General features: G+C 53.0%; 1 protein-coding gene across 1 annotated transcript in view; it reads left to right on the forward strand.

Annotated features, from left to right (window-relative positions):
• The window catches only part of SLCO2A1 (solute carrier organic anion transporter family member 2A1), a 32023-nt gene that overhangs the window by 1045 nt on the left and 16586 nt on the right, over positions 1–14392 (forward strand). The window contains exon 2 of the mRNA XM_082486878.1: positions 12467–12604. Coding sequence (XP_082343004.1) covers positions 12467–12604 — 138 coding nt within the window. The remainder of the gene's footprint in view (positions 1–12466; positions 12605–14392) is intronic.

The raw sequence follows: 14392 nt of genomic DNA on the forward strand, positions 1-14392 counted from the left end.
TGTGTGTGGGGGGGGGGGGATTTTTGTGCCTCGCTTGGCAGCATCTCCGCGTGTCGGCATCTGAGTGCAGTTTTGGGGCCCGACGGCTCCCAACAGCATCTGCCCAACCGCCAAGAGTGGCTTTGGGTGCGTCAGAGGGGCTGTCACGCTGGGGGGCAGCGGGCAGGACCCCCTTGTGTTGCATCCACCGGTCGCGCCGGGGTGTGATTTCCCACCGGTGTTATTGACTACCAGCACATGTTTTTGGGCCGAGGAAAGGTTTGTCAGCGCTTCCCAGCTAAGCGTGTTTTCGGCAGGGTGCAGCCACGGGTAGGGAGAGCATCGCAGCCCGGGGTGGGTTTGGGATTTATTTTGCCACTCATCTTTCCTCGCTTTGCGTGGAGGACGCCACTGCCACCTTCTCTTTGGGCTCTTGGGGTTGCTTTCTGGGCAGCGAAAGCTTCACCGGATGACGGGGCCGCGGCATCGCTGTGGGGATGCTGTGGGGCTGTTCCCAACACGGCTGCTCCTCAGGGCGAGCAGCAAAGCTCTGGGCTCGCTGGGGTCAACGGGTGATGAGGTGGGGGCTCCCAGGGCTGGGGACATCATCTCAGATGATGTCTTCCAGTTCTACATACCTGATGGTCCCCACCGCCCGGGCTGGGCTATTCCAGCAAGTGACTTGATGGCCCTTTTTGACTGTGAGATGCAGGAGGAAGAGCTTGAGATTCCCTTGGTTAATTTAGGGCTGCTTCCGGTCTGCTGTGACATGCCTCTGGAGGTGGTGACCTGTCCCCTCCTCTGACAGAGGTTCGAAAGGTGGCCCTAACCCCCTCCAGGCTGCTCCAGTAACCACCATGCCTCGGGGGGAGTAAAATCACCCCAAAACAGAGCTCTTCTCGCAGCTCATGCTTACAGGGGAGGATGCAAAAATGTCCTGGAAGTGAAAAAACGTTGCCAAACACGATGCCTTTTTCAGGATGTCAAACTTTAGGGTTAAAAAAAAAAAAAAAAAAAAAAAGCCCCAACAAATATTAACCCATTTCTGCATCCCATAAGGCAGCCGCGGGAGTCGGGCTGGGGGGTGCTCAGCACCCCAAATGCCCCAGGGTGCTTGGTCAGGGCTGTGCCTGAGATCTTCCAGGGTTATTTGGCCAAGGGCAGATGATATGGGGGATTTGGGGGGTTTTTCCTCACCGGCGGCAGGAGCTCTGGCCGTGCCGGGAGGTGCCTGGCCGTCTGCCTGCACCCATCGCCGCTTGAATCGCCCCGCGGCGGCTGCCGGCTCAAGTCTTAATTTCAACACGAGCGAGGAGCCTGGAGCTCCCCAGACCGGCCAGGCACCCACCACCGAACCCGTTGGAGGTGATTTCGGAGGGAGAAGTGGCGCCACAGCACCCAGTGTGGCAACCCTGCGCGGGAACATACGCGGAGTGACCCCCACCCCCGAGCAGGAGATGCCGCCAGAGACCCCCACATCCCACCTGCCCCTGCTGGTGCGGATACAGCTGCACCAGGGGAAAACCAGTGCATGAAAAGAAGCACTTTTGGTTGTTTTGTTTTGTTTTTTTTTTTTTAAATAAATCAGCAGGTTTTTGCTAAATCAAGAGGAACAACGCGGCCTGACACCGGCAGCGCAGAAGTGCGTTAAGGAGATGTTTGGGCTCTATCAGCATATTCTTGTTGGCATCAGATGGGTGATATATATGCCGTCTGGGATAGTGAGGGGTCAGGACACCCACCCCTCGGAGAAAAATTCTTGCTTTTAAGAGCAGATGCGTATAAATTGACTGGCAATGCCATCCCCCACCCTTTCCTCACCCGTTCACTCTTCCCGTGCTGTGACATTTGTGTTAAAAATAATATATATACATTAAAAAAAAAAAAGAAACCGAACAGCTTCAAGGTGGGAAAGCCCATGCACGGTTGTTAATTCTCTCAGCCCCCCCCCAAATTAGTAGAAAATCAGTGTCACAACTGAATTTCCAGGTTTGGGAAGCTGTTTTGCTGTGAATAGGTCATCGTAGGGCAAGGTGTACAGCGAGCATCTCAGTTTATAGGGCTTTGCAGCTCTTGTTTTTATGAGAAGCCCTTGGCGCTGCCTATAACGTATTATATAAAGTTTTCATCCGGCACCTAATTGTGTGGGAAGCTGCTGGCATCATCCCACACAGAGAGAGGTACTATAACGGGGTTTAAATTAATGAGATGCTGCGTCCTCTTGAAAGCAATGACAGTTTCTGACCAGGACAGTATTTCCAACGCAATAAAATCCCCTAGTTGTAGCAGACTCCAAGTCCTCATCACAAAATTAATATTTATTCCCTGCGGCTCACATGCCAGGATCATTTTCAGAGTGCCTTTTGCAGGGCTGGGGCTAAAAATACCTAATTATGTTTCCGTGCAAACCATCTTTCTCCTCCACGTTCTCTGCGATGGGGACCGCTGCCTCCCTGCACCGGTTCCCATCGCTCTCGGGGTGGTTTTTGGCACTGACCCCGCTGCCACTGATGTTTGGAGGTGGGAAGCCTGATGGTGCTGGGGATGGGCATCAGAGAGGGAAAGGTCCTGGGGGAAAGTGGTAGTTTCACTCACAGAATCCCAGACTGGTCAGGGTCGGAAGGGACCTCTGGAGCTTCCCTAGTCCCAGAGCAGGGGCACCTCCAGCAGTGGCACAGGACGGCATCCAGGCGGGTTTGGAACATCTCCAGAGTGGGAGACTCCCCCCCTTCTCTGGGCAGCCTCAATGGTTCTGCAGGGATCTGAAGAGCGGGATGGGATGGCCGCTCTGAGGATGGATGGTACGGAGCTGCTGCTGGGGACGCAGGAGGACCAGAGCCATGGTCGTGGCCGCTGGCTCATATCCATGCTCTGGGACAGGAGGCGTTTACAGCTGATCTCTGCACCCTGCGGGAACGTGGCTGGTGACAGTTCCTTGTTGGTGCTGTGGAAGTTACTCCCGGTCATACGTGGGTATTAATGACCGTAGCTAATACTGCAATTGCAGCGGACGGCACCAAGGCTCTGCCTACACCGCTATTTCAGGGCACCACCTGGCTCAGCTGGCGGCGTGTTGGCTGTCTGCACCGTACCTGCAGGTGGGAGATGCCCCGTCCCTGGGAACAGTCAAGGTCAGGTTGGACGGGGCTCTGAGCAACCTGATCTAGTTGAAGATGTCCCTGCTCATGGCAGGGGGGTTGGACTAGATGGCCTTTAAAGGTCCCTTCCAATCCAAACTAGTCTATGATTCTGTGATCTCATAGCTGGAATAGACCTGGTCGTTGTGCTTATGTTTTTGAGTGCCCTCTTAGATGTGGCAAGGTCACTTGAACCCCTCCAGAAGCTGGCCGTTTGTCTTGAAGCACCTTGAAGAGAGACAGCCGAATGCAAAAGGCCTTCAGTCTTTGGAGCTGGGAGGTTGCTGCTGAGCACAGTCCCCTGCGAGAAGCCTTAGGCATCTCGGTAATCCCACAGCGGTGGTGGAGATGGGTGATGAGCAAGGACAGACCCCCTGCTTTGAAGTTCACCTGAGCTTCCAGGGTTGTGCTGCCTGGCACTAGGAGGTTGATAGTTGCTCTGCTTGGCAAATCATAGAATGGTTTAGGTTGGAAGGGACCTTGAAGTTCATTTAGTTCCAATCCCCCTGCCCTGGGCAGGGACACCTCCCACTAGAGATGGGATGTGGGATGAAGCCAAGCTTCAGGTGGATGCCAGCACCTGGTGGTACCGGGGACACCAAGGACCTCACTGCCTAAAGGAACAAAACAGGCTTGAAAGGTGGAGAAGTGGATGGTTGGTCTTTTTGATACCCAAGCATGGCCGTGAACCCCATTGATGCCCCCTGATCCAGACTCCTAACCCTTGTCTCCAGTCATCATGTCCATACCCATCTTGCCCTTCCAGACAGCCACTGAAAAAAGATTATTTCAAAGGTGTTACCACTGCAGCGCCTCAAATGTTTTGGCTTCTTCACCGTTATTGCCTCTTTCGTGAGTTTGTGCTATTTTAATTGATAGCTAATTGCTTGATCTGGATCCCCAGAAACACGACAAGGAGGAGAGCTTTATCAATATCTCATTACTTAGCTGAGTCGGACTGGTTTCAGCGGGAAGCCGGTTCGCTGGAGAGCGCAGGGCCCCCCAGACCACCTGGCGTGGAAAGGGAAGCAGGAGGATAACAGGGAGTTATTGACACTTATGTCAACTGGAGGGAGCCGGGGTGGGGGGAGATTTAAAAGTTTTAGGGGAAGATTTAAATCGGGTGCTACATTGGGGCAGGGAGAGGGATGGTATCGAAGAGCGTAGGAGAGGGGACAGCAAGGTCAGGAGGAGACTGTGGGCTCTCAGGGCGTGATAAAGCTTCAGGGCATCCCAGGGTGAAGATGTTGGGGGCACGCAGGGCGCAATGGCCAGGAGCAGGTAGCTTTCCCCTCCCTGGAGAAGCCGGATGCCTTCTGCAGAAGAAACGGGAGCCTTGCCTTGGGGTCTGAGGTCCCAACAGCATGAGGGCAAGTTTTTTGTCCCTTCCTTCAAAGGAACTAAAGGAATTTGCTGAGAGGAGTATATTTCAGAAGCCTGGAGATGTAGAAGTTGTGCTCTCATATCCTGTTGGAAAAGATTATTAATTGCTTTATTTAGCTGTTAGCAAGAATAGGAGATTCATCGGGTCGTTGGCCTGAAGACAGCGTGGCTGTAGGTTCGGAGAGGGAAGCACCAAGAGGAGAAAGTCATTGTTCATTAGGGCCATTGGTTTAAGGAAGAAAATCAAAGAATATCGCAATACTGAGCACTGTGCGGGAAGAGATGGTGAATTGGATGAGCAAGGCAGCAAGCTGGGTCCTTAAGGACAAGTGGGGTGGCACGGGGAGAAGGTCCCACCGTGACTGGGGTTTTCCAGCGTTCGTGGTGATGGTGCTGACATCAGAAAGCAAAGGTTGGGTTTGGAGGGATCCAACACTGTGTTTATGTCTGGGTTCTGTGGGATCAGGTTTCAAAAGGGAAGAACTGCTTGACCTTCACCGGTAACACCAGCAGCAAGGTAAGGAAAAAGATCGGGAAGGGCCAGAGGGTGAAGCAGGTTGGAAAGTTTAGTGGGATCAAGGTCTAGGAGACATGAAACAAGATAATTTTATGAGGGGCGAGGTGATTCAATGCCCAAACACAACCAAGGAGTGGTCAGCATAGATAAGATTATCATGAGCAAAATGGGAGAGGAGTGTCGCTGATAGGGAGCGTGAGGCATGGCCAGGGCTGTGGGCGTGCAAGAAGAGTGTTTGCACACGCTTGCGGGTCAGGGAAAACAAAGCCAAGCTGAAGCTACCTTCAAGGAAATCATGGTCCGATCCTCACGCACCGTGAAGGAGAGAGACCTTTGGAAAAAATGAAAGAGCGAAGCCCCAACCACACGACCTACCTGTGCCGGTTGCAGGAAGACAGACGTCTGCTTAACGATATGCATCGTATTTTGCAAGCTGAAGTGTTTTCTCGGCAGCAGTCTGGAGAAGAGAAGACTGAGGGGGGATCTTATCAACGCTTATCAATCCTTAAAGGGAGGGTGCCCAGGGGATGGGAACAGTCTTATTTCAGTGGTGCCCAGTGACAGGACAAGAGGGAACGGGCACAAACTTGACCATAGGCAGTTCCATCTCAACCTGAGGAGGGACTTCTCTCCTGTGGGGGCGGCAGAGCACTGGCACAGCTGCCCAGAGAGGTAGGAGAGTCTCCCACTCTGGAGCCAATCCAAACCCACCTGGACATGTCCTGTGCCACTGCTGAAGGTGCCCCTGCTCTGGCAGGAGGGTTGGACTGGATGATCTCCAGAGGGCCCTTCCAACCCTGACCACTCCGTGATTCTGTGAAGCAGCAAAGCCTCACACCTCACCCGCTGTGGGTCCGGTCTCAGCAACCCGCTGCAGCCAAAAATCTCCTTTTTTATTTTTTCTGACATCTACAATGCCCACCTGCACGTGAAGGCAGGGACACGTTTTTATGTCCCCGGGAGCACTCCCTCTCCAGCAGCAGAGCAAAGCATGGCTTGCGCAGACGTGGGGGTACGGTGCAGGGAAATCCTGTGTGTACACTCGTCGCAAAAAGAGCAAACATTGTCTTTGCGCTTGACAACGGGGGGTTGTAAAGCGAGGATTACTTGGCAGTAGACGGTCATCATTGCAACAATTATCTGGGCAGCAGCATGCTTCAGACAATCCCCAAACATTTCAAATTTCATTAGAGGTTGGTTTGGTTGTTTTTGTTTTTTTTTTGCAGTAGGAATAAAATTTAGGAGCCAATTTTTTTTTTTTTTTAACTTTTTTTCTTCATCTTTCATGGTGCTTTTCGATCTGTAATTCTAGGCAGCTGCCTGTAAGCAAGAGGAAGAGATGCCAAGGAGGGACCTATTTCCCCACGCACGTCCGTATATTTTTCATTTCCAACTGATGCGTTTCTTTGGAACTGAGTGACCTCAGCCGTCCTACTGCAGGAGGATCTCGTAGTGCAGTGACTGTTGATCACTTACAAGCTCTAAAGTAAACAGCCTGTCTTCTCCCTGACTATTATAATTTGGGGGATATTCTTATTCCTTCCTAATGTTTCCCCCTCCCCTTGTCTTTTTCGCCCCCTTGGAAGCTCAGGAGAGCAAAGTGGAAGAAGCCTGGAGAGGCGGACAGGTCTCCTGCTTTGGGCCATGACTTTCCACTAAGGTCAAACAATTTTCCTTTGGCTTTCCAGAGCCCAAAACGCAACTCTAATAGTACTAAGTGGAGAGAAAGAGCTAAGAGAGCATCCTTACTCCTAGTCCTTTCAAACATTTACTCCAGCCAGATTCATTTTGTGTCTTTCTGCAACGACGGCTCTTGGCCAGGTCTTACCTCGTTGTCCTCAGTCAGCTGGGAGCAGTTTGGTAGGTCCTGTGAGGTTCCTCACTCCTCTTTACAGCTCCCCAGGCAGCTCTTGTGCCCATCTAATGAATTAAGCCCTGGCTCTTCCCATCCACGCCGCTAGTGGTGCCGCCGTGGGAAGGCTGTTGGGCATGGAGGTTAGCACCAGTGTGTGCACATGAGAGCAGGAGCCAGCTCACTGGGTGAGCTGCACCATCAGGATTTCCACCTCCTCTATCTCCAAGCAGGGCTTCCAAGGTGAAGACACTGACAAATGAGGTGAGGAATGACTATGGACATGAGTGCCGCTACCACAGCATGAAGCTGTGGGAACAGAGCAGAGTATTAACCCTTAACTCGCTTCTCTGGGTGGCCGAGAGAAAGGGGCAGTGGCTGTGATGCACGTAGCAGCATCTTCCCAAACCCCTGGTTCCTGCAGAGCGGAGCCAGGCTTCTATATGGAGGAGTTTCCTGGATCCTGGAGGGGCCTCCTGGGTCCTGGAGGGGCCTTCTGGATCCTGGAGGCTCCATAGAGGCAGTTGACTCCTTTGAAATAACAAGAAATCTGAATTCTGTTACCTGGCCTTGGCTCTGACCCATGTCCAACACTGCAGGCTGGGCTTATCGAATACTTCATGTTTGTTTGGGTTTTTTTCTTATTTAACCCAACTTGCCAAGCATTTTATTGGCTGCCTTGGTGGCCAAGGGATGCTCCCCTAGCCTGCCTCCCAAAAAAAAACTCTTACGAAACAGTCCACCTTTCATAATGGGCTTTTCTAAAGTCCAGTCATTGTGTACCTTCAGGTAGCTGTTTGTTAAGGCCAGGGATGATGTTGACAGTGCATTATCTTACCTAAGCAATGTTGAAAGAGAGAGCTGTGAGATAAGGGAATTACAGCTTAGCGGACCCAGTATGTGAAGTGGGGCAGTGCAAGCACCAGCTGCCGACCAGCGCTGCTGACCAGCACTGCCCACAATGCTGCCTGCTCCCAGTGCATGCATCCAGCCCCGGCAGCAGCAACCTCCTTCAGACCCCAAGAGCACCCACCTCAAGGACAGGTTTAACCCCTGGCTCTGGCTTCCTCATCCTTCGCTGCTTTATGGGTTCAGCATGAGGCTGGGAGGCCCTCTCTCTCCTCCCAGAGCCTTATTTTATTCCCTAGGAGCTTCAGGGAAGTGGAAAAGGCTGCAAGCAGGTCTTCTCTGGAGCCCTCAACAGCAGAAGGACATGGACCTGTTGGAGTGTGTCCAGAGGAGAGCCACGAGGATGCTGCGAGGGCTGGAGCCCCTCTGCTGGGAGGACAGGCTGGGAGAGTTGGGGGGGTTCAGCTCAGAGAAGAGAAGGCTCCAGGGAGACCTTAAAGCCCCTTCCAGTCCCTAAAGAGGCTACAGGAGAGCTGGGGAGGGACATTTTACAAGGGCATGGAGTGATAGGATGAGGGGGAATGGCTTCAATCTGGAAGAGGGGAGATTTAGATTAAACGTGAGGAAGAAATTTTTCACTGTGAGGGCGGTGAGCCCCTGGCCCAGGTTGCCCAGAGCAGCTGTGGCTGCCCCATCCCTGGAGGTGTTCAAGGCCAGGTTGATCCAGGCTTGGAGCAGCATGGGCTGGTGGGAGGTGTCCCTGCCCAGGGCAGGGGGGGTGGAATGAGATGGTCTTCAAGGTCCCTTCCAGCCTAAACCATTCAATGATTCTGAGGTGGCTGCAAGGACTGAAAAGCTGTTATGGACATCTACCAGGACTCCACCAGCCGTGGCCATACCTGGCATCCCACGGGGACATTTTGGTGCCAGTACAGGATTGCAATGTTGCTGCCACATCCTTATGCCTGGAGGCCTGCCCCCCACCAGCCCCACCAGCCCTCCAGGTCAAGTATTTGTTGAACACATCTCCTCTAAAGGAGGTTTGCGTTGGGATTGGCAGAACAGCTGCCAGCTATCTGCTTTGAACACAAGAAGTGTTGTCCAGAGCATGGAGCCACCAGTCCCCACTCTTCCCTGCAACAGGATGTGTTTCTCTTCCTTACAAAAAATCATTGTCTCAGGAGGTGCTAGTCCCCACCGACTTGGGGTGGGGGGAGCAGTGTGGCTGTGAGGGACCTTCCCCCAGGCGTTCGCTTCCCTTTTAAGCGAAGTGCGCCTTGGAAAGGAGTCAAGTGTCTTGTATAAACAGCCTGGAGTCAGGATCGCTCCGGCACTCTGAAGGAAACTTGGGGATGATTAAGAGAGGATTTTGGTTTTGTGTGTGTTTGAGGGGGGTGTTCACGTGGGTGTACGCCTTTGGCCTCTCCGCACTGCTCCCTGGCCGCCCACGACTGCTGCTTGCCTGAAGCTCCAAAAATACACCAGGATCTGCTCTGGAGGGTCAGCACTTTGTATTTGTGGGAACGTCTCCGAGTCCTGAACTTCCCACCATGCCTTCGCCTTCAGTGCCGTTGTGTTGGCGTTGCGTCAGCAGGACCTCCCTTCAAATGAGCTTGGCTCTGCTTTACAAACCCCCTTCTTCGTTAAGTGTTATGGATGATGGATGATAGCAGCTCCATCCCCTCCTGAGGTTGCTCGGCGGGTGCGTGGGGCCAGTGCAGCACATCTGGTTGCTCTCTGCAGCTGGAAGGAACCATCTCAGAGCTGGTTTCCACGGACCAGCAGGTTGTGGGTGGTCAGCATGAACATGTGGGGATGGGAACACATGGGGAGAGGGACAGGGATGGGATGGGAGAGACCCGTGAGGACCTGCGAGGGGGCACAGGAGAGTGGTGTCCTTCATCTCCCCCAGCCTCAGAGGTCTGCTCTTCCAGGCTCTCCGCATCCGAGGGCTGAGGCTGCTGCGTGGCAGCAGCGCGGGGCGGGATCTGGTCCCCTGAGCATCCCTCCTGTTCTTCTGCCTTCCCTGCTAACCCCGCTCGCAGGAGCCAGATCAGAAGGCCTCACAGGCAGGGAGGAGGGGAGCCAGTCCCACCCCAAAGGCTTTCTCTCCCCTCCTTGGTGCTTTCCAGCTGCATTTCTCCCACCTTGCCGCCCAGGCGCCTCGGGATCCACGGCCCCGTTTTCTCCATCCCCAGGTTATCCCCAATGCCTAAACCCATCTCGGGCCACCTCCTGCCAGCTCTACCTTTTCCTGCCCGCCCTGCCTTTTCCTGCCTGCCCTCTCTGACCGCAGCTTCTCCCTCTCATCTCTTCCCCTCCATCCTCCCGTGAAGCACAGCCAGTGCTGGTTCCCCATGGTCCTTCCATGACTCTACCGTCTCCCCACTCCTTGCCAACCCCGGCATTTCGGGGAGCCAGGCTGCCTCTCCTCCTCATCCTCCCTCCCTGCCAGCATCCCCTCTCTCCCCAACACTTCTCATCTCCCCGTCTGCCCTGGGATTAGGCTGACATTTGCTGCGCTAAATTCAGCCTCGGTGATCCACCCTCTTCCCTCCCTGTCGGTAAACAGCTTTGCTTCTACGGGCTAACGCCTCGCACCGGGAGAGCTCTCCCTCCAGCTGCTCCGCATCTCGGGCGGTCCCGGCCCGCCGCTGTTTCGCCAGCGCTTCCTTATTCGAATGACTTCAAGAGGGTCTGGCCGGAGCTGCAGGAACCAAAAAAAAATGAATGTTCTCTGGCAACAAGATCCCCTCTCCGTTTCTCATCCTCACAGGAGTCACCTCTCTGCTCCACACCAGCCCGGCTGGACTAATTGCGTGATGATCCCAGGTCAGGTTTAGGGAAAGGTGGTGGATCCAGCAGGATCCCATGGGACCACGTGCTGGGATGGGTTTTTGAACGTAGGAGTTGATAGCTGGAAGGTGTAGAGGTCATTCTGCTTCAAGAGTTTACTTTCAGACGTTTCACTTCCACTTTGTCCCTGTCTGGGAGGGTTTCCCACGTTACACCCCCATGTCGTTGCTCTGTGGCTTTTTGTCGGGGAGAAGTCCCAGCCTGGGACTTTGTCCTCTCCTGCTCAGCTACCGCGGTGGCAGACGCCTGCCTGATGCTAGCCCGCCTGCTGACAGCCCTCCGAGGTGTGGCTGGGACCCTTCTTCCCTCTTTTTTTTCTGGTGTTCGCCTTTCTCCTTCTACTTTTCCGTGCTCTCCAGGTTGTTCCCAGCCTGCCCTCACACTGCCAGGGCTTCGTTTTCTCCTTCATCTCCATCCTTTCCTGTCTGTCAGCATCTCTCCCATCTCTTATGTTTTCAGACACCCAGCTGCCTCTCCCGGCTGGTACCATCCTCCCTCGCAGGAGAAGCTTCCCAAGAAGCCATCTTCTTCCTCATCTTCTCCTACTCAAATTCTCTTGCAGTTGCTGGACCTGGCTCTGCGTCCTCCTCTGCTCCCCAAAAAGCCAATTCACCCACCTACGGCATTTGCATCCTTTGTGTTGGGTGGACAATTTCATTCTTTTTCTGTTGGTGGATTTGGTGGTGGGTTGTTGGTTTGTTTTTTTTTATTTTTTTTCACACAATGGGTCAGGGCTTCTGGGCGCTACCCTCATTTCAAATAAATACTAATAAAGAGTATTGCTGCTCTCCTAGCCAAGGACATAAGGAATTTGTCAGCTCTGCAATACCTTTGATCCCCCATTCATCATCTCGGACTTCCCGCCGTTATCTTTGTGGGACACGCTTCCGGTATTCAGCAAATATTTGATTTCCTGTGCATTTAAATAAAAAGACCTTTTTCCTTTTTTTTTTTTTTTTAAATTATTTTAAAATACTTTTGGCACCGTGCGGACGCATTCCATTCCAAGAAAAATAAAGGAAAACTGTTCTGACTAAATATAGATCAAAAGACACTTGTGAGCTGCCTCTCGCATCCCCGGCTGAGAGCGCTTTCCTCTCCCAGGCCACCCGGGCTCTTTTGACCACGCTTCTGCCCTGCCCCGTAAACTCTCTGTATTCCCTCCTCTGCTCCAGTCCTCCGTTGGGTTCGGGTTCTGGCTCGGCTCACAGCCTGGCTCAAGGGAAAGAAGCTGTTTTTAGACTACTACAGAGGTCTTCCAGTAGTGAGACTACGTTGCGCGTGTTTCATCCTTTCCCTCTGGGGCTTTTAAAGCCCTTTTTTTTGACTTTTTCTTGATGCCCCTTGGAGCAGGTTGCGCGAATTGGCTTTACAGCCCAGTGAATCCAAGGGGCCGACTGGAAATACTGGGTCTCAGGTGGTCTAAACCAGCAGGGTTCCTGTTCGGTTGCAGCAGGGCAGCTGCGGGGTTGGCTCTCCCATGGTCTCAGGAGCACCCAGCGAGTCTGCGCAAAGTCGAACCCGTCTCGTTTCATTATCGTACAACCCCCAGTGCAACGGGTCCTCCTCGGGTTGGAGGGTGGCTCATGAGAGCTGCACAAGGTTTGCCGCAGTGCAAACACCAATGAATGTTATTAATGGTAAAGCAGAAAAAAGATAAAACCAGAGCTCCTTGTCCTCTCTTCTGAACGCTGCATCGCTCCTTTTGCAAAGCTTACTCATGGATCCATCACTGAGCCCTTCAGTAGATCTGTTGCATGTCAGAGGTGCAGCCGTGTTGGCCAACTTCAGTCCCTCTGTGTATGACTCTCAAATCCCTGGCACGGGACATGATCTCCAGCAGTTACGCATCAGCAGGGCGCTAACTGGGATGGCATGTTTTTTTGCTCGCAGGTGTTTGTGCTGTGCCACGGGCTTCTCCAGCTCTCCCAGCTCCTCTACAGCGCCAACTTCAAGAGCAGCCTCACCACCATTGAGAAACGCTTTGGGCTCTCCAGTCTCTCTTCGGGTTTCATCTCCAGCTTGCATGAGGTAACTGGGTGAGATGCTTGTGTGGAGGCCCCGAGGGGTGGCCAGAACACAGAGTGGGGGGACCTTCCCAGAATATGGTCTCAGGGTTGTTCACACCCAGTGCTTCCTTGGCCGTGCCTACATGTGCTGGATGAAGTAGCTGTTTCTGTGCACTTGAAGACCTCTTCGCTCCTCATTTCTGCTGTACCACATGCTGGGAGGTTGAACATAGGGTTATGTGGTGAGGATGTGGCCGTGGAGGGCAGCAGCAGAAGGAGACAACTCCACTCTGGGGTGCCATATGTCTCCAGCAGAGACATGACTGGGAGACAGGAAATATGCAATGTGATTCTTCTCTGTTGGTCACTGTTCTCACAGCCTTTGTGAAGAAGAGCATTTTATTACGAGTAGTGTCTGCACAACTACAGGTTTGTGAGCAATTTCCATTAAAAGTATCTGTTTTCATAGGTTCCTCGTTGGCATTAGGAATGATGCTGGCCTGAGTCATTCCAAGCTTTCTCTAAAAGGAGACCCCAGCCAGCAGTCTTTCCAAGATTTAGCCCTTTTCTCCAGTGCTCCCAGCTCCCGGTGGCCCTGTGGCAAGGGACTGACTTTCACTGGAACATTGCTGAGCTGGCTGAGGATGGTTTTCACAAGCACTTTCTAATCACTTACTCCTCTGGAATAAGTTTTCTGCTTCACATATTGTCATGAATTCTATCTTTTCCGCTAGCTCTTCAAGGCCAACTAGGAGAAGACCTGCTGGCAGGGACTTTCTTTTGATGGCACAGACAAAGAAGTGCTTGGTGGCAGCCCACCTTGCATACAGCTGGTCTTCTCGCATGGGATCCTCCACCAAGAGGGTGGGCACTGGGAATCCTCCTGGGTCCTTGGGGAAACAGATGCCCAGGTCTTACCTCAACGGGCACCTACATCTAGGGTTAAAAAGGCTGGTTCAAAGCCTGTTGAGACCAGTGAAGGTCTTCCCACTAATAGTGACTAGGTCCAAACCATGCAAAGAGAGACATCCAGTATGGATGGTTGTATCATTGGTAATGATGAAGAGGGCATAATTAAGCCCTGCAGAGTATCTCAAAGCTGTAACCCATGTGCTCCTTACCCACCAGAGAACTTATGAGAATTAATGCCTGGAGAGGTAATACCAAAGCAAACATCATGTAGGGCTGTCTGTTACTGCAAGAGTGTAAAGGGAAAAGGATTGGAATAGAACATGGAGTACTGCGTCCAGCTCTGGAGCCCCCAACATAGGAAAGACACAGACCTGTTGGAGCGGGGCCAGAGGAGGCCATGGAGATGCTGCAAGGGCTGGAGCCACTCTGCTGGGAGGACAGGCTGGGAGAGTTGGGGGTGTTCAGCCTGGAGAAGAGAAGGCTCCGGGGACAACTTAGAGCCCCTTCCAGTCCCTAATGGGGTACAGGAGAGCCGGGGAGGGACTTTAACAAGGGCATGGGGTGACAGGACAAGGGAGAATGGCTTCAAACTGGAAGAAGGGAGATTTAGATGAGGTATCAGGAAGAAATTTTTCATTCTGAGGGTGGTGAGCCCCTGGCCCAGGTTGCCCAGAGAAGCTGTGGCTGCCCCATCCCTGGAGGTGTTCAAGGCCAGGTTGGACGGGGCTTGGAGCAACCTGGGCTGGTGGGAGGTGTCCCTGCCCAGGGCAGGGGGGTTGAACTAGATGGTCTTTAAGGTCCCTTCCAACCCAAACCATTCTATGATTCTATGATATGCCATGCTGTTAAAGACTCGCAGACAACAGATACATCTTTATTTCTCCACTTTATGAGAGAC

Source organism: Vanellus vanellus, assembly GCF_965231255.1.
Source record: "Vanellus vanellus genome assembly, chromosome: 8".
NCBI lineage: Eukaryota > Metazoa > Chordata > Aves > Charadriiformes > Charadriidae > Vanellus > Vanellus vanellus.